At 44.8% G+C, this 20,000-nt stretch overlaps 1 protein-coding gene across 1 annotated transcript in view; it reads left to right on the top strand.

The window, feature by feature from the left end:
* Positions 1-20,000, top strand: part of LOC133010907 (adenylate cyclase type 1-like) — a 38,396-nt gene that overhangs the window by 1,425 nt on the left and 16,971 nt on the right. The window contains exons 2-8 of the mRNA XM_061078565.1: positions 2,064-2,213; positions 5,200-5,318; positions 8,352-8,463; positions 14,346-14,473; positions 16,621-16,779; positions 18,190-18,331; positions 19,028-19,183. Coding sequence (XP_060934548.1) covers positions 2,064-2,213; positions 5,200-5,318; positions 8,352-8,463; positions 14,346-14,473; positions 16,621-16,779; positions 18,190-18,331; positions 19,028-19,183 — 966 coding nt within the window. The remainder of the gene's footprint in view (positions 1-2,063; positions 2,214-5,199; positions 5,319-8,351; positions 8,464-14,345; positions 14,474-16,620; positions 16,780-18,189; positions 18,332-19,027; positions 19,184-20,000) is intronic.

Below are 20,000 nucleotides of genomic sequence, written 5' to 3'. Positions count from 1 at the left end.
AGTCCACAGGTCCACTCAGTCCACAGGTCCACTCAGTCCACATGTCCACTTAGCCACGGGTCCACCACGCACATGTCCCACTGGCAGGTGGAGGTTCGAGTCTCACGCAACCACCTGCAGCCCGGGGACCGTTGAGCAACTTCTGGAATCTCCCACTCCGGTGAGAAGTGAAGCTGAGGAGCAGCTCACTCACGTTCCCTCCGGACCAGGAGGTTCGAACCCTCCCGGATCGAGTCCCAGCTCCGGATCGAGTCCCAGCTCCGGGACGTGATGCAGGTTCGAACCCTCCCGGATCGAGTCCCAGCTCCGGGACTCGATGCAGGTTCGAACCCTCCCGGATCGAGTCCCAGCTCCGGATCGAGTCCCAGCTGCGGGACGTGATGCAGGTTCGAACCCTCCCGGATCGAGTCCCAGATCCGGGACTCGATCCGGGTTCGAATCCGGAAAGTTTCACTTTGCTGCAGCAGCTGGACTGAAGCGGAGGAGGAGCTGTCCAGCTGCTGGTGCTGAAACAGAGGGACTGGTCCCTGTGTCCAGACCAGTGGAGGAAACACTGGTGTCATGGTTTAAGATCCATTTAATCCACCAAATATTGTTTTATGAATTCTTAATCTTCATTAGCAGGTTGTTCACGTGTCCTCTTGTGAAGATCACTTCTTGAATTGTCTATATTGGATTTCGGGATCTATATCCACTCACATCTTTCCAGACGATCAGTTTACAGAGTTTGTTTTTATAGTAAAATCGACTTGTCAAGTTTTGCTGTGTAGTTTGACGTGACTCTTAATTCACAGAAGTTTTAGTTTTAAACAGAACAGTTTGTTAGCTCTGGCTAATGCTACATCACCGGGACTCATTTCAGAGTTTCAGGTGCTGAGAGGAAGTCCAAATAATGACATCATATCAAATGCAGTGCAGCAGTTTGTTTTAAGGAAAAACTTGATCCATCCATCACCACTGAAATCCTTTCAGTTTGCTCCTAACGTTATCTACTTCATATTCGTGCATCGAATAATACACAGAAAACACAATGAATATTCTGAATTTAATTGAAATCTTATCAAACATTTTCAAATTAATCAAATTACAAACCTTCTGCAACGTTAATCTCCAAATGTTAGTGTAGAAAATGAAATGAAAGTTTGTTTTCATTGAGAAATTAAAACTTCTTGGCATTGTAGTTACACCCCCTCACCAGTAGGTTTGGGGTTTTAAAGCAGCGAAGAAGAAGAAGTGAATTCTAGGGAAAGAAAATTGCAGCTTTATCTGTGAAAACCAATTTGGCTCATTTTAAAACCGATTAAGGTGAAACTAATGGAAAGATGTGGCCTCAGATCGGTTCATAGATTTGCGTAGACGCCAATTCCTGAAGCAGAATTTACGTAAATATCAGAGGGAATTTCAAATTCTGGTATCGGAACATTTTCGTGAGCAAAGGATCATTTATTTTATTTATTTTACTTTAGGAGGCATGAGGAGGTAAAATCATCAGATAATGAACCGAACAAAACAAAAAGAAAAACCACAATTTAGCAGGAAAACGTTTGACTGTTTCCTTTACAAACAATCTCTCTCACAACAAACCACTCGCTGCATTATGAGCTTCGGCTTTGTTGTTCTTAAACCAGGATACAGAGAAAGTCCTTCATCCATCTGCCTGTGTTGGATTAGAGTGTTTCTCTGACCTTTGACCCCTGACCTCTCTGCATCTGACGACCCAAAGTGGCTCCAGAGTTCATTCTCTAAATGAAGTGTCCGGCAGAATCAATAGTCTTTGCTCTTTAATCAATGATGCACTTTGTCCGCCGGCCAATCCACTGTCCAGCTTCTGTTGTCGGGGTCACACCTACGTTTCATGTTGTAATCCATGTGTTGACCTTGATGTCTGTCACTCAATCCATCCTATGGATTAATCTAGGATTGCAGAGTCTAATCTGACCAGGACGTATGACGACTGCGGCCACAAAACACACATGTGATCCTCCCAGCCTCACACGTGTGCATGTACATTTGTGTAGATGCTGCCAGCTCTGCTCAGCATGTCTGTTCTTGTTTGTGTGCAGCTGGTGGCCAACGCCGTGCTGTTCACCAGCGTCAACTTGTCGGGGGTGTTTGTGAGGATCCTCACCGAGCGCGCCCAGAGGAAAGTCTTCCTCCAAGCCCGCAACTGCATCGAGGAGCGGCTGAAGCTGGAGGACGAGAATGAGAAGCAGGTGAGGTGTGAATTAGCACAAACACGCACGGTAACAAAATTAACGGGTGGTAAAAAAACAGCGTTGAGACGATAACACACATCCACACATTTCTTATGCTCCTGAAATCCTCAGGCCTCCGGGGAAGTTGTGTGTTTTTTTTTTTAAGGTTTCAGGTGATGTATTCCAACAACCTGCCCACAGGCGCCGAGTAACTATGACAGCAGCTATTTAAGGAAAGAACAATTACTGTGGCACATGCACCAGCGCCACACGTTCCACCCCCGCCACGCACACCTACAGCACACGGAGCGATTTAACTCAGCCACAATCAGGCAACTTTAACACACAGAAACACTCGGCAATGCACCGCACCCTCCTCACGAAACACGCCTATACCAGTCGTTTAATAGAGAATTAATTATCCCCTGAACATAATGCGACTCTGTGCACGTCTCACCTTCACAACGCTGCACTTAGCACCTGTGCTTTGCAGATTAGATGGTGATATGCGGTGTTTTCCCCGGCAGTAACCGGCTCCCTTCTGACAGGTAATTACACAAGCAGATTGCTTTCATGGCCTCCCTACTCCAGGAAAGGTCACAGTTTATCTGGGTGAAGGAAACACACACGGACCCCTGATTCAGATCCGTCACCAGGCAGCCGACAGCCTGCATCCAACCTCCTGCTGCTGCTGCTCGACACAAGTCTCCGGTTCTGAGTCTCTCGCGTCAGACGGGTCGCTGCTCGTCACTCTGCTGTTTGCTCTGGGTTTGGCTCTGAGCTGGATCCATAGGTTGTATCGATTACTGAACATGTGTAGGCTGCTATGTGCTGTGTGTCAGGGAGGGGAATTGACTTCTTGATTCAATAGCAATCTCAGAATCTCAGAGGCAAAGGCATGGTTTCCTTTTGACTGGAGTGAAGCAGGGACAAGTCAAGGCAGAAGACACAATGAAGGACAAAGCTCTGTCCCTCATGTTGCGTCACAGCCAGAAGGTTCTGGGTCTGAACCTAGAGGGGAACCAGGGAGTTGCTGTGTGGAGTTTCCATGTTCACCTCTCGTCTGATATCAGCTGAGCTTAGCTCCAGACCCTCAAAGGATAAGATGTATAGGTGATGGACGGACGAAAGGTGTCAAATAACCCCGAGCAGCTGTTGTTACTTTAACCACAAACCTTTATGACTTATTTTTCAAGATGTAACTTTTTCGACTTAATGCAGCAGCTGGATAAATGAGTCATGTTTTTCAGTGAGTGAGAAAGTTTCCTCTTTTCAATCCCACTCTTCACCCTGAACCTCTTCTAAACAGAGTTTGGTGGATTTGTAGCAGCTGCAGCTCGTCTGGTTCAGGAAGCAGAGGATCATGGGTAATATGCAGCGTTCAGGTGTGTTTCAGTTCAGCGAGTGGGAATAGACTGTTTCTTCTCCACATGAAAAACACATCATCGTTAATTTTTGACTACAGAAAGTACTTTGACAAAATGTCTCCAGGCCTTTCAGAAGCTACTAAGTGAGACAGTCAGTATCTTCACAGGTGTAAAGAGTCAATTCCTTCATTTGGCGGCCGCAATTCTCACCAGACAAGCTGCTACGGTGAGAATTATGTAAATGTGAAACATCGTGAAGATTCATGAGATCACAGTGATGCAGAGGTGTTGGTCAGAGCAGAGAGGAGCTGATAGAACATCATTCCTTTCATACAAGAATAAGTTTGAAGGAAAGAAAAAAATGTTTCCTCCCCCGTCTCTTTGTTTTCCACTGAGTGCAAACAAATTGAGTTTCAAGTTGTTCGTGTTGAAGAAGCAGAGGTTTGGTGTGAGTTTCTCCTTCTGGTGTGAGAGAGACGAGCCAGTGGTTGATTAATAAACCAACGTGAGAAGCTTCACAGTCCAACACGGCTCAGAGTGAACAGAGGAACACGAGGGGAGAGATGAACTGAACACAAACCACCACAACTTCACACTGTGGTTATCATCATTTCCTCACCTGACACAAACGTGTGGTGAGAAACACAAGCTCAGGTCCACACACACCGTACACACACACACACACACAAGCTGCTCTCCAGTGTTTCATTGGCAGGTGAGAACAGCAGTTGTGTGAATGTGAAAAGTCCCGGCTGCTTCTCAGAGGTTGTTCAGCGGAGACGCTCGATGATTCACTGAGTTTCAAAGAGATCGAAGAAGACGCTCTAGTAAATGGAAGTTTCTCGACAGAAAATGATCTGACTGAAAATGTTGATATATGATTGATTTAACGAGTTAAAGTCAGTTTTCAGCCCAGTGTCTCTGTGAGTTGTTGGAGGATTGTGCAGCTCATGAATTCTTCAGGAAGTTTATTTTTTTGGTGACTTGCAGGTGCACAAGAAAAAAGACGACAAAGCAATGCAGCACACAAACTATAAGAGGAGTCATAGAGTTCATACGTCCACCAAGACGCTACAGTGGAGACCACGTTTAAATTCAATAGAGACAGATTTATATTTTGATCTGCACCAAATTAAACACACATTTTTATCGGATCTTCCTCTTGTCCCTCCACAAGACTTCATATAAACGGGTTAAGAAGTGTGATCATACTCCTGCTGACTAACGATGCTGCTTTCAGTCGTGCACTGAAGTCTTTCGACATTTTCCTGAAATTATCCGGAGCGTCTGTAGTCGAGAAAACGAATGAACGAACTTTTCCTGCTCGCCCCCGAGTGAAACGTCTAGAACCCGCCCGAGTGAGCCCATGTGAGAAGAGAGCAGGAGAATCCACAGCGAGCGAGTGGGCGAGTTGCTGATGCTTCTTTATTCACATGGAACTGAATAAAAGCCAACACCTCAAACTTGTTTCCATGAAAACATTAAACTATTTCCTTATATCTCCATTAATACAATCACACAGTATTTACATCCACCTCCTCTCATTATAAACTCCTCTGTCGCCTCTGTTTTAACCCCCTCTCCCTCCTCTTCCTCCTCCTCCTCTTCCTCCTCTTCCTCTTCCTCCTCCTCCTCAGGAGCGTCTGCTAATGAGTCTACTGCCCAGGAATGTTGCCATGGAGATGAAGGAGGACTTCCTGAAGCCGCCTGAGAGAATCTTTCACAAGATCTACATCCAACGTCATGACAATGTCAGGTACGGGGGTGTCATGACAACTGTGGACCGCAGAGGCCAGCGTGGGGGGGGGGCAGCGCGGATTGTTTTGATCCAGGTGTCACCTGCTGTGACGTCAAGGTCAAGAATAGAAGAAGAGCAATTAAGATAAGCCGCTAACGCCGATGTGATCAAACTACGTAAAGGTTAGAACGAGAGAAGCGACGAGAATCTGTTGCTACAGCGAAGAGAGAAAAGGTCTCGTCTGCTTCGTCTGTCGCTTGTTGATGATTTTACATCTGGAATAAAACAAAACACTCTGACTTGATTCAATTATGATCTAAAATCAACTTCCTGAGAAAATGCTGTTTTATTAGAAGCTCGACAGCTCGTTGACAAAGTGGAATAACTTCTGATAAGTGCACGAAGTGAAGAAGCAGTTTTGTAAATTAACGATTGACGACAAAATCATCACAACAGATTATTCCAGTTCTCTCTGAATCCAAATTTTGCAGATTCTTTAAATGACTGTCGGCTAAATACCAACATGATGTTGAGAGAAACCTGAGATTTATTACCACATAAATAATAGTTCATACAAATTTAATACCTTAAATCTTAAGTCAGTGTTTAGAATAATCTTTGTGATGATTTTCATAAGAGCTTAGAGAAATTTAAAGGTTTGTCGCTGGTACGTCCTCGTTTAAATTGTGTCTCTATTATCTACTTGTGTCAATAATAGAGAGATTACAGTGAACAAGTATGAGCAGTGACGCCTGAGTGCTGCTGTAACGACTGGTTGAACGATCAATAATCTGAAAGAAGCCGATTGAGTGAGTCATCGATCAGAATCCGGTGTCAAACACTTGATGCTCCGGAGACTTGTGGCTGTTTTCTGTGAATTGACTTCCAGATGTTTGAAGACGTCACATTTTATTACTCAATAACAACAAACCGATGAGAAGAAGACTGGACAGAAGAACATCAGATGATCATTATCTGAATCTGCAGCATGTTTCACCTCTTCATCGATATCAGTCTTCTGAGTTTCACTGATGATATTGATAAATATCACGAAACCTCCTCGTTCCGCCGCCTGAATCGAATCCACTCTAAAAATCAATGGCTTCTCTTCGGCTCCACTCCTCCGCCCATTGGAAGAAAATCACTCCAGTAACAGACAAACAGACGGCAATGAAAACATTATAGCTCCTTAATTGGCAGAGATAATTATCTAGAATGTCACTCAGTGCAGCTCAGAGCTCCAACAAGGCCCGAGTGTCCCTGAGTTCAATCTGCTCACTCTCACAGAAATCGGCCCCTTAACAAATCGGAGTTTTTCATCGAGATCAAAATAAACATTCACAGGGAAACGAGTTAGAAAGTCAAGAAAGATCTGTGCACGAATGGAGTTTACTCTTCATTGACCCATTCTGCATCAAATTCTATCTGCATAGCCCATATTCAGCAGATTGATAATTAAAACTATCCTACTTGTATTAGTCGATTCAGGTAAAAATCTGCTTTTCAATTCTTCTGCAATATGATTCATCAGATCTTCACTTTCCCATTGATATAAATGGGAAATCCTTGAGTTTCTGAACTTATAAAATATTTTTCTTTAAATGTTATTGAATAAGCAATTGATCAGATAACTAATCAGTGTTAAAAGCCACGTGTCCTCACAGTGAGTTCTCTCAGCCCACTCAGCAGCAGCCGCCTCTGCTGAACTCGTAGTAGAGGAAACATCCGAGAGCGTGAGAACCGACTCGGAGCTGATTGCACCCGGACGAGTCAGAGGAGAGAGAGGAGCTGTGTGGGAGTGAGTGGAGGTATCATGTCAACAGCTCTCCTGTCGAGAGACAATCCTCTGCACTCCACGTCCGTCTGTCTGTCTGCTCCCACACTCCCTCCCCCCCCCCCCTCGGCTCGGGAACATCACATCACATCACACCACCACAACCACTGCTGCTGCTGCTGCTGCTGTGTGTTCCAGTGAAGCTCGTCTCCAGGGAGCTGGAGCTACAAACGCACACATGCACACTTAAACACACGTTGCTGAGAAAAAAAACACAAAGTTCTCGCTGCAGATCATGGGCGTGACATCTCCCTGATCTGCCCTTCGCTGTGGCCCCTCCATGAACGTTTGATCGTGCTCCACAGCGCCGCTCTCCTCTTCCTCTTCCCTCCCCCGTCTCACCCGTCTCCCCCTCTGCCCTCCTCCTCACCCGACGCAAACCAGCAGCACGGCGCCGTTCAAAGACAAACCACACAACAGTCGTGATCCCAGCTTTGCATACATCAGGCTCCGGAGCAACTAGCTGCCGAGGAGAGAAACAACGACTCAGTCACGATGCGGAGGAATCGTTTCCTCACGCTACTAACATCTAAACTCAGCACTGAACTGTGGAAGCTGGAGATGAAGCTGGAGATGAATGTCTGTTCACAGTCGTCTTGTTTCTTTAAATTGTAGATTATTAGTTCAAATCTTTCCTTGACCTTGGGATTGATTCCATCGAGGTCAAAGAGTAACCGTTAGGAGAGGAGATTATCTGGACTGTAAATAAAGACGGATGTCGTTTCCTCACTTCCTCCCACTGTCAAGAAATGAAGCCAAAGGACATAATTTCTAATAATTTAAAACAACTCCTATATGTCGTTATGCCTTCAAATCCACATCACTATTACGATGTAATGAACGATAATAATTCATATTTATAGTTTATTATAATTCATATTTAAGACATGCTTTTACTTCACAGGGAAGAAGTAATATTTGCTCCTAACTGACCGAACTCGGAGCTCAGTGTCTTCCAGCAGCTCCTGAACCAGCAGCAGGCGTTTAGCTCTTTAATTGATTTAGCGGTTTCCCTGAAAGACACTTTAATTTATCCGGGATTGGATTAATGTACTCGCTGCTCACTTCACGTCTGATCTTCATTAGCAGGTTTACCTGTGGGTGCTTTGTGCCTGGGCAGTTTAAATACACTGTGTGTTTCTGTGGAGTGTGAGGAACAGTGAGCTGAGTTCTTCTCTCTGGATTCAGATCTGTTTCTCCTTCCCTCCTCTGTGCAGCATCCTGTTTGCAGACATCGTGGGCTTCACCAGCCTGGCCTCTCAGTGCACCGCCCAGGAACTCGTCAAGCTGCTCAACGAACTCTTTGGGAAGTTTGATGAACTGGCGACAGTAAGTGCTCCGCCTCCGACCCTGTGTCTGATCTCTGCTTCACCAGGGAAACGATGAAATCAATCACAAAGTGCCATCAATGTGCAGCAGAAAGTCTCTTTCAGCGACAAACCACTGATGGATCGACCATTATTTACACTGCAGGTGATGAATCATCAGCCGGTTATCGTGTCTCAACCAAAGACTTTATGTAAAACTGCCAACTTCCTCCCACTGTCCATAAATGAAGCCAACATGTTCTGTCACCACGCAGCCATTTTGTGCCAGAAGACGCCCTGTGGCTCCAGAGTCTGAGCAGAAGCTTCACTGGGTTGAAGCTGCAGCAAAGTCCTGCTGATATCAACCAATCACGAGTCAGACTCAGCTGTCAATCAAATCAAATAACACAAATACATCATATTATCATATCACAGACACATCATCACCTGAATCAGTTTAGTGAGGGTGGTTTTTACAAACTAGAGTTTCAGCAGAGACGCGGCCATTAACATTTCATGAGCAGTTGTGTATATATATAACATTCACTCTTCTTTTCGCTCCGTGTTTGGTCTCCACCTGCTCTGGAGGGAAACGTCTGTGTGTGTAGCTGCTGAGTTCCTCCCTGTGTTTCTCCAGCTGCTGTGGCTCTGTCTGCTGCTGCCGAGCAGAAAGTGTTTAATGACTCGACGCAGCTTCACTTCTCTGGAAACAGCTGCCGGCTGCAGCAGACTTCAGAAGCACGAGAGTGAAGCAGAGCAGCAAAGTTACAGCTTCAGAGCTTCTGCCGTTTCAAAGATTTTCATTTCAATAAATCCAGTATATCGTTATTACAAAAAGTGATTGGGCCACAGAGTCCACTATTTAAAAGCGTGACACATTTCCTAATAATACAAGTTGACTCGAGCACAAACGTCTGCTCTCCTTATCGTTCCCTCATCATGGTGCAGAGGGGGGGGGGGGGGAGAGAGAGAGAGCAGCTTGTAGATGAAGAGCTCACAGCTCCAACTTCTCCTGGAAGCATCTCCTGTCGCTGTGCCCGCTGCGTGCAGGCGTGTGGCGTGTGGCGTGTGGCGTGTGCAGCATGTAATCAGATCCCAGCTCCTCGGAGGAGGAGGAGGAAACAGGTCAGACTCTGTTAAACCAGATTCGAAGCCGTGTCAAGATTCACGGAAGTTCGATCCCTAATGAGACGGTTTGGAAAACAGAGGCTTTCGATGTTTTGGGGCGTCACCGGCTCATCCTGCCCTTATTACTGTTGCCTAGCAACAGATCTGCAGATAGACTATTAATGTTCGTTTTGTACCTTTAGCTTTTCGGTTGAATTGTGATAATTGGACGCGTGGTCGTTTGTCGGCGCCATCGCCTCCTAAGTGCAATGAATCCTGGGAAAGTTTGTCTCGCCGCAGTGACTCCATCGATCTTCAAATTGCAAACTGGGAGGACTTTTCAGTTTGGTCCATGTCCCCTTCATTGACTTGCAGGAGGCGGGACTTATGACCTCTGTCAAGATGTCCATCTATATATAGAATCTATGTTTAACCAGTAACTTCGGGAATCAACACTTTGAGGTTGTTGTGATATTCGATTTAAGGCTGAAAACCTTCTGCTGGTGAAAGTTTGGATTCTAAAGAAATGAAAAGCTGAACAGGCTGAAGACATCGATCGAGCTCTAGGAAAGTAAGAAGATTTAAATTCTAGCTTCTGTTATGAAAGAATGTGACTGAGCGGTCACAGTGAGTGGGTGGGGGGGGGGGGGGCCTGAGCTCCTGTTTCAGCTCGTTGTTCCTCCGCAACACAAAAAGCCTCCAAGACAACAGAATGTATTATTCAGTCCTGGCTGGAGCTCATCTATTATGCCAAGTCATATATTGATCCAAGAGTTAAAGTAGGTCTGGAGAGGCTGACTGACGCGGAGGAAGAGGAGGAGAGAGAGGAAGAGGATGAAGGTCAAGAGGGAGGAGGGCGAGAGACGAGTGAACTGAGTTTTAGACGGAGGGGAGATAAGGGCAGAAGATTTGCTGTATGTTGTTCCGTGTGTGTGTGTGTGTGTGTGTGTGTGTGTGTGTGTGTGTGTGTGTGTGTGTGTGTGTGTGTGTGTGTGTGTTTGTGGGTCAACTATCTTGCACTTGATAAAGAGAGAGTGTGTGTATGACAGCGTACACACTGTTTGTCAGTAAGCCTGTGTAGTGTTGTTCTCTGGGAAAGAAGATTAGGTGAGTGATAGGTTATCTGCTGCCAGGCTACTGTAATCATATTAATACTGCACACACACACACACACACACACACACACACACACACACACACAAACATACTCAAACACGCAGACACACACGCTTGCTAACCCATGGTTTTTTATCTACATAGTGCTGTCAGTAGAAATACAGTACAGCAGCCCAAACACAATCTCCTCACAAACAGACACGCATACACACACACACACACACACACACACACACACACACACACACAGACACACACACCATCGGGTCAAACGGAGGATGAATTCCACCACAGTTAAAATATCTCAGTAGGTCAGAGAGAGTAACGGAAAAAATAATCTCAACTCATCGTCCACAGACTCTCGGGCTTTAAACCTCATTTCACGCTTTTTATTAAACAACTCGGCTCATGTTAGAGACACTTTCACACTTTTACATTTTAGTTTTTAAAATGCACGACTTTGTGTGTGAAGTTCTGCTCTAACGTTAAAACATTTAAGTTTGAAAACTCCAGTAAACGATGACGTGAACATTCTTTTCCCGATTCTCATCAAACAAACGACCAGCGGTGACACTTACCGTCAGTTACTAAGCAACCAATAGCAGCGCAGATAATCTACTTCCTGTTCACACCACATGACCACATTCAATTTCAGGTGCGGACTCATAATCGTTCTCATACGGAACTAAAACACAATTTATTCTCGCTACTTGTTTGCATCCAAGCATCAGACCTCAAAGCTTCAGCTTCAGTGATGTGATGCAGTTCTTTCTCTCTCTCTCTCTCTCTCTCTCTCTCTCTCAGCTTGTCTTTCCCTGTGGAGTCCGTGCACCTGTCACTAGGAATCTATTGCACGTGAGAGTGACCTACTGACATAGATTTAATTAATTCTGCGGGAAATGCTGCAGAGAAAGTGGGAAAAGAAATTCACGGATCCACCAATTTGTTCAGATCTGCACCGAAGTCAAACCCCGACACAGAAATCCATCGTTTCTGTTTAATCCTGATGAATAGATAACTGATGCTGAGGAAAACCTCCCTGAGTATCTACTCATCTTCCTTATGATTATTTATTCTTTGAGTTCTTTATATAAACTGGAGTCTGACATGTTGTTCTCCACATCTTGGTGCATTTTCAGCCTTTGTTCACTCTCACATTACTTCAGATTTCCAGAGTTTTAGGTCATGGAGAGATTTTCAATATTACATAAAACTCAATCTTGTCCAAAGATTTCAGTTGCACATCTTTCACACTCACACCCTCAGTTGGCCGCCCGCATGACCTCTTCCTCCTCCACCACCAAGTGATCTCTTCAGACAGTTACTCTCCGTCTCCACACGCACACACACACACACACACACAAGCGCAGAGACACACACACACACACACACACGTGATCAGCAGGATTATCCCTCTTCAGTTCATTCTGCATCTCAGCAATCAGTCATGGCTTAACATGGGGAGAGAGGCAGAGCAAGATATAAGGTGATATGTGGCTTGCCATCAATGCTCCGGCGCTCAGTAAACCATTATATGGAGATCTTGTGATGAGGATATATTGTGTACATGTGTGCGAGTGTGTGTGTGTGTGTGTGTCGCTGCAGCTGCATCCTAATTGAGATTTATAGGCTGTCGTGTTAGTGAGGAGGAAAAAATTCACTTTCAAACGGTCTCTGTCACAGCTGCTGAGCCGGTCTGATGCTGCATGCTGCACAACACGTTCATCCCCCGGGACTCAACACAAACTTAACCACAACCGACACACGCCCGACTTAACCCTGACCTGCACCCGACTGTAATATGAATGAATGAATCCTCACTGGGGGGGGGGGGGGGGGGGGGGGGGCACAGAGTTTGCCTCCAATTAGAAAAGCTGTCCCCAGTCAGCCGGATGCAAATCTCAAATCCGTCTCCAAAAGCAAACACAGGTTTCTCCAGAGCCGAAGCTCTTTGTCAGCCGATAATTTCTCCCTTGTTTCTGTACACACACACACACACACAAAGACACACACACATGCACACACACATGCACACACACTCCCCGTTTCTGTTCCTAGCGCCGGGATAATCATCCACGTTCTGAATTCTTCATATCCTCCCACGCCAGAAAATCTTTCTGCTCCCGTGAGCGGAAAACCAGAGCACCCCGTCTCCTCTCTCCTCATCTCTGCCTCTTACCCTGCAGTTGTCATGAATCCTCTGTGTGTGTCTGTGTGTGTTTGTGTGTATACGTGTGTGTTTGTTTGCATATGTGTGTTTGTCACTCAGAGGCTGCCTGCAGGCCAAGCTTTGTAGGGTCTACCATTACGATTTTGTGATGACTGTGTGTGAAACAATGCCAAATGGAAACCCTGTGTGTGTCTGTGTGTGTGTGTTTGTGTGTGTGTGTGTGTATGTGTGTGTGTGTGTGTGTGTGTGTGTGTGTGTGTGTGTGTGTGTGTGTGTGTGTGTGTGTGTGTGTGTTGGTAGTTGCAACTAAACTAAACTACCTGAACAGTATGGAACCGTGCAGTAGCAGTATGTTGTTTTCTGCAGGTATGTGTGTGCCTCTGTGTTGTGTGTGTATGTGTGTGTGTGTGTGTGTTTGTGTGTGTGTGTGTGTGTGTGTGTGTGTGTGTGTCTATGTGTGTCATCACTGCTGAGTTGTGCACACTGTGACAAATAGCTGATCTGTCTGGGAATGTGTGGGCGGGATTCTACTTCAAGAGTATGTCGGAGCAATTAGAGTTGGCCTCAACTACAAATACACACCCTGCTACACAACAAACACACAAACACACAAACACACGCTCACAAACATCGGATCTACGTGAGCAGAGCTGCAGGATTCACTCAGTGTCTGTACATGTGGATCTGATGTAACAGGACGTTCTCTGCTCATGTCGGACCCGATCTCCTCCGGCTGGTAAATATAGAAATGGCCGACAGACGAGCGTCAGGATTTATCTCCGACAGAGTTTCACCGACTCTCTGCAAAAAACTTCTGCTTCTTTGCCAAGAGATAAAATATGGAGTTGTCAATTTTAACTTTATATCAGCAGAGGATGAATCCTTTTTAAAAATAGTATCGGTGCAGCCAGCAGACTGGAGAAAGTACAATCTATAATTAAGCGTTGGCCACTCTGTGTCACTAAGGAATATTTTATCTCGTCTTATATTTAGCTCATCAATGATTATAATGACGAGGGAATACATTTTTTATTTAGCAAATAAAGAACTTGGAGAAAAAGTATAACTTGTTCTCACCCATGTTTTCAGACAGGAAGTCCAGAGAAGGTCCAGATGTTTGTTTTTCCGGTTTGTTTTTCACGTATGAAAATGAAGTATGAATGAAATGTGGAAAGATGCATAACTGATGTTTTAGTGATGAGACAAATTCTCACTTTACATCACAGTTCTGTTTGTAAACATCTCAAGTTATCACTGGTGTTTACATGAATGTGTACTTTATTACTTGGATAAAAACAAAGACATTAATATATATTATATGGACAGAACTAATGCTGTAATGCATCAAATTCCCCTTAATAAAGGATTATCTTATCTTATCTTACACATTAATACCACTCACAGATATTACCCCTCTCTCTCTCTCTCTCTCTCTCTCTCTCTCTCTCTCTCTCTCTCTCTCTCTCTCTCTCTCTCTCTCTCTCTCTTTCTCTCTCTCTCTCTCTCTGCAGGAGAACCACTGCAGGAGGATAAAGATCCTCGGCGACTGTTACTACTGTGTGTCCGGACTGACCCAGCCCAAGGCCGACCACGCCCACTGCTGCGTGGAGATGGGCCTGGACATGATTGACACGATAGCGTGAGTCACAAACACATAAACCTCCACCTCCAGTAATATCATCTGTATAACATACATGTGTCCACCCACATGTATGTAGAGGGAAACACGCAAGGTTTCATTTCATTTATCATGAAGACTTGTTTGTTATTCTGCTGCAGCTCAAAGTTCATATCCAGGATATTTAAGCTTCATCTTTGCATCTTTTTATACAGTCTATGGTGTATATATATATAGAGTATATATATATATAAATACAGAGTTTACCAAGACAACAGACAGAAAGGGAGGGAAGCCTGTTCAAAATAAATTCCTGGGTCTAGTTTACAACGGCCACTTTTTCAAATTTTATACCAATAGCCATATTAATCTATTCTTTTCTAAATTATTATCTTTCCCATCTTAATTTTCAGAGATTTTAATCAGTATAAACTAAACTGAAAAGGACTCACAGTTATATTTGTGCCTCATTCCTGAGCAAGCCATTTCAAATTTGATGATTTTGAAGCAAAACTAATTTCATTTGATCAAAATAAATCTATTCTGGGCACAAAATTTGGATTAGCATGTTTTCCATTATCCATGTAAACATACAATAATGGTTGCTGGCTTATAATTTCTCTTCAAACTATAATTATGTACTTACAAAGCATATTTTTTGAATCTTATATAACTTTCTAAGAAATTAAACAGATATAATGTTTAAATCTTCGAGCTTCATCTCAAACTGGGACAGAGTCGACACCGTGGATCATAACTCAGGGACGTTATGTTCAGACACAACAAGGCAACGCTGGAAATATCAATTTAAAGTCTTCCTGTTGAGATCCGACACATTTACAATATAAAAGACTCTTGGTGGCGCACGTGTGCAGCTCCGCCCCCCCGACGTGTGGACACACAGCGAGCTGTTCCGTCGTCTGTCGTGTTCTTTCCCTGCTGCTGCAGCTGAGTGGATGGATGCCGCTGTCGGAGTCCTTTATCTCAGAGGACAGGTGCTGCCACACACACTCCTCCCTCCCTCAGTGTGTGTGTGTGTGTGTGTGTGTGTGTGTGCAGCATCCCTCCTTTTCTTTCCAACATCCCTGGAAACACACACACACACTTTGCCAGCTCTCCATTTCCCTCCTCGGCTCCGTCCATGACGCCGTCTGAAGTGGCCGAGCTCCTGCTGGTGACCGGGCAGCAGTGTGTGGTGATTTACTGGAGAGGCTTTGGAAAAGTCCTGCTTGATCTCCTGTGCACCCCCACACAGCGGTGCACCAGCACGTGTATAAATCTACACACACACACACACACATGAAGATAGACACAGGCGTGCACACGCTTCTTTCCACCATGAAATGAAGACGTGTGCAGCGGAGCCGCCACCTCCAGCTGGAACATCTCCATCAGCTGTGGTCAAAATTAAAAGCTTTTCTCCTGCTAAGCTCAAAGAGAGTCCGGCTGTTTGCAGAAATACAATGACCCCTGAAGCGTTGAAGGAAGAAATGTGGAACATGCACATGGATCCAGTTCAGCAGCGCCTGAGTTTCTAAACACAGCAACACAATAAAGTAGCAGCACAAATGCAATTTGAGCTAAATGCTAACGTCAGCGTCTTAACGAGCTCAAGGGAACAATACGCAACACGATGATGTAACATTCACCACAACCACACTCTGTTCTCGTCTCCACTTCCTCTCACTGTCCAGATATGAAGCCAAAATACCCTGGATAGGAACGATGCCATCTTGTGTCTGTGTGAAGATATTTATTAAAATCTCACAGACTTGAACCTTTACTGCAGCGAGCCACCAGGGGGCAGTTGAGATGCTTTGGTTTCACTTTTGAGAAGGTTATGTTAGTCTAGGTTTAGCATGTTAGAGTTTTATTTACCATCAAACGCAAAGAGAATCTATATCCGATGGGATCTGTTCTATAAGTGTTGGACGATGAATAATTCTAATTCTGAACTGAAGATGGCGCCGGATGAAAGTCGGAGGTTCACCAAAGTTATTTCAGTTCTGATCAGGTCATGTTTTTAATGGAAACTGAGATTTGGCCCCAGAAAGTATCTGCTTCTAAACCTATGTCCTAACTTTTCACAATTTTTTTGATGATGATGAAGATGGATGATGAGGTTTCCTTGGTGTATTTACCTGTTTGTGCTCTTCTTCTCCCTGCAGGTCGGTGGTGGAGGCGACCGAGGTGGATCTGAACATGCGTGTGGGTCTGCACACGGGACGCGTGCTGTGTGGCGTGCTGGGCCTCAGGAAGTGGCAGTACGACGTCTGGTCAAACGATGTCACACTGGCCAACGTGATGGAGGCCGGGGGGCTGCCGGGGTCCGTGCTGAGTGTTACACACACCGAAACTCTGACTGCTACACTACAAACACACATTCAGACGCACAATATCCCGGCATCTGTCACATTAACAGAGGTTGAAATGCAGGATTTTAGCTTTTGAACAGTAGGAACGTAAAAAAAAAAAACAATTTAAAGATGTGCCAAATGTCCAAATGTTATATATTAATCCTTCAGACATATTTTGGACATATTCAGGCTTGTAGTTTTATCTTGGTCCCATCTGCTAACATGGAGGAGGCAGGGTTAATGATCTGTACTGCAGCCATCACGTCGTCCGTCTTTATAAAACTGTGACTTCACCTTGAAGAAGTCACCTCCTCTCACGTTTGCTCTTTAAAAGATATTCGGATTAAAACGATTTCCCTTTGAAGCGGCTTCATGAATTTTTACTCAAAATAGAAAAAACTGAGGCAGCAGCTGAGAAACACGTCGGAGATTAAATTAAAGCTTCTTCATTCAGGAAACCTCGTCGTCAGTAACAAGCTGATTTGCATGTGAGAAGCAGTGAAACGAGGTCACTTCAGCGGCTCAGTCTGGTTTTGTTTCAAGTGAAGTAAAACGATTTTAGGACTCGTTATGAGATTAAATGAGTCGTTAGGAAGAAGATTTCTTTGCTGTGAAGAGTTTTGAGCAAGTTAAGAGGCCATTAGGGGGGGGGGGAGTGATTTGAGACCTTTGCAGCTGACTTTTACCTTTTATCACTTCATATTCTTATATATTTATATATATATATTAGGGCTGGGCAAGTTAACTAGTTAATTACGAGTTAACTCAAGTGATGAGTTAACTCGATTAATTATTTTATCTCGCATTAACTCAGGTTTGATTATTTATTGTTTTATTGTGAAAGTCAGGCTTTTATTTTGTGAAAGTCTGTTGCTGACTGCTGCGGAACCGGAAAAAAGAAAATAATTGGCGGATAAACAACCATGGATAAGGCTACGGAGCTTTTACATGGCCATTTTCATTTTAATGTTCTTCCAGACGGCGGAGTTGACAGAACCAAAGTAATTTGTAGCCACTGCCGAGGTGAATGTTCTTATCACCGGAGAACTTCCAGTCTAAAATATCACCTGAATGCAAAACACACAGTTGATATCATTAAATCACTCAACGAAACAGCGAGCGGAGCGAGGCTTCGGCAGACTACGTTAGACGCAGGGAGGAGTATACATGTTTCATAACGAAGAGGATAACATTAATGCCCTGGCAGTACCTGTATCTGCAATGTTCTACCTATGTATATGTGTGTTATCTATGTATGTCGGTTAAGTGTATAAGTGTATAAGCTACTTGATGACCTAAATTTCCCACGGGATTAATAAAGTATCCATCTATCTATCTATCCATCTATCCATCTATTTATCTACTTGTCCTCCTCTGCAGCAAGGTGCACATCACCCGGACGACCCTGGAGTGCCTGAACGGAGACTACGAGGTGGAGCCGGGCTTCGGCCACGAGAGACACGCCTTCCTGCAGAAACACAACATCGAGACGTTCTTCATCGTGCCGTCCCACCGACGCAAAGTACACGAGTTCTTTCCTCTCTGTCGTTCTCTGGCGCTCGAGCCGAGCGGTGACACATCTGTCTGTGTTGTAACCGTTGATCCTCTGACGCAGAGAGAGAGGGGGGGGGGGGGGCAGGCCATGTGTTAAGCTGGCGTACACATGGCCCTGGTGTCACTATCTCTCTCGCCAGCCGCGCACGTGCTCCCGAGCCGCGTGCGTCTGCTCACGGCATCGCGAGTTCACAGATAGACGCACAAACACAAATAAACAGGTTTTTCTCACAACACACACACTTCACAGTTCACTGTCGACATCCCACGGAATTAATTCCATGAATGAGAGGATTCGACAAATCGTATAAAAAAAGCCAGCGTCTCATCTTTTAAAGAATTTCACGTCCTGAAGTGATGATGTGCAGCTTCATCTCCATAAAGACGCTGGAATTCATTTAATGTGAACGTATATAAAGAGAACGATTGCAGGTAGAACGTGTCAAGTGTAGATTTGAAGGATTGCACACTTGAATTGAGTGGGAGGCTGGAAATGAGCAGCCTGGTTGTAGAGTTTGACCTTGAAATGAAAAACGTGTGAGATTCACAGACTCTAGTTGTAATTTATCACATTTACAGGACAAATGGTAGATAATGTTTCCAGCTTTTTATCCATGGCCTGTGGTTCATCTCTCTATCTTTATCTCTATCTTTCCTCCTCCAGATCTTTCCGGGTCTGATTCTGTCGGACATCAAACCGGCCAAGAGGATGAAGTTCAAGACCGTGTGCTACCTGCTGGTGCAGCTCATGCACTGTCGCAAGATGTTCAAGGCCGAGATCCCGTTCTCCAACGTGATGACCTGCGACGACGACGACAAGGTGCGTCTCTGAGCTGGGGCACCACCCAGTGTCTCTGGGCTCATAGTGGGAAGACAAAATCCTTCCTAATGGGTTGGTTTGTCCATTTGTGACGGAATCAAATCCTGCTTGGATTCTTAATCTGCTACACACACACACACACACACGCAGTAATCTGGATTTCTGGATCTGGCAGCATCAAAAGCACCACAGTATGCCTGCGTTACAGCTTCTTGTTGAGAAGTAAGCCAGTGGAATAGATATTACGAGCGACTTCGTGTGCACTGGCTGCTCTGACTAATGTGCCAAATGCCCTATTCTTATATATTAGTCCTTTAGACATATTCTGGACATTAACAGAGGTTGAAATGCAGGATTTTTGCTTTTGAACAGTAGGAACGTAAAAGAAAACATTTAAAGATGAGCCAAATGTTCAAATCTTATATATTAATCCTTTAGAAGACATATTCTGCACATATTCAGACTTGTAGTTCTAGCTTGGTCCCATCTGCTAACATGGAGGAGGCAGGGTTCATGACCTGTATTGCAGCCATCATATCTTCTTGTTGAGAAGTAAGCCAGTGGAATAGATATTATGAGCGACTTCGTGTGCACTGGCTGCTCTGAAGCTCCCAGTGTGTGTGTGTCTGTGATTGTGTTACATTGTGCGGATGCGTCCGTGTCGCACACATGATGCTTTAATGTGATTTATGACTTGCTTTTGTGATGTTTACTGGGTGAAGCGTCACGGTGGAGCGGGTTCGTCTCTCGGCCGCTTGGCGTTGTGACATCACAGGGTCGATGATGTCAGAAGCGGCGTAGCGGCTGTAATCCCCCC

This window comes from Limanda limanda, chromosome 9 (assembly GCF_963576545.1).
Source record: "Limanda limanda chromosome 9, fLimLim1.1, whole genome shotgun sequence".
Taxonomy (NCBI): Eukaryota; Metazoa; Chordata; class Actinopteri; order Pleuronectiformes; family Pleuronectidae; genus Limanda; species Limanda limanda.
Note: the sequence above shows the minus strand (reverse complement) of the source record. Positions and strands in the feature narration are given on the sequence as shown.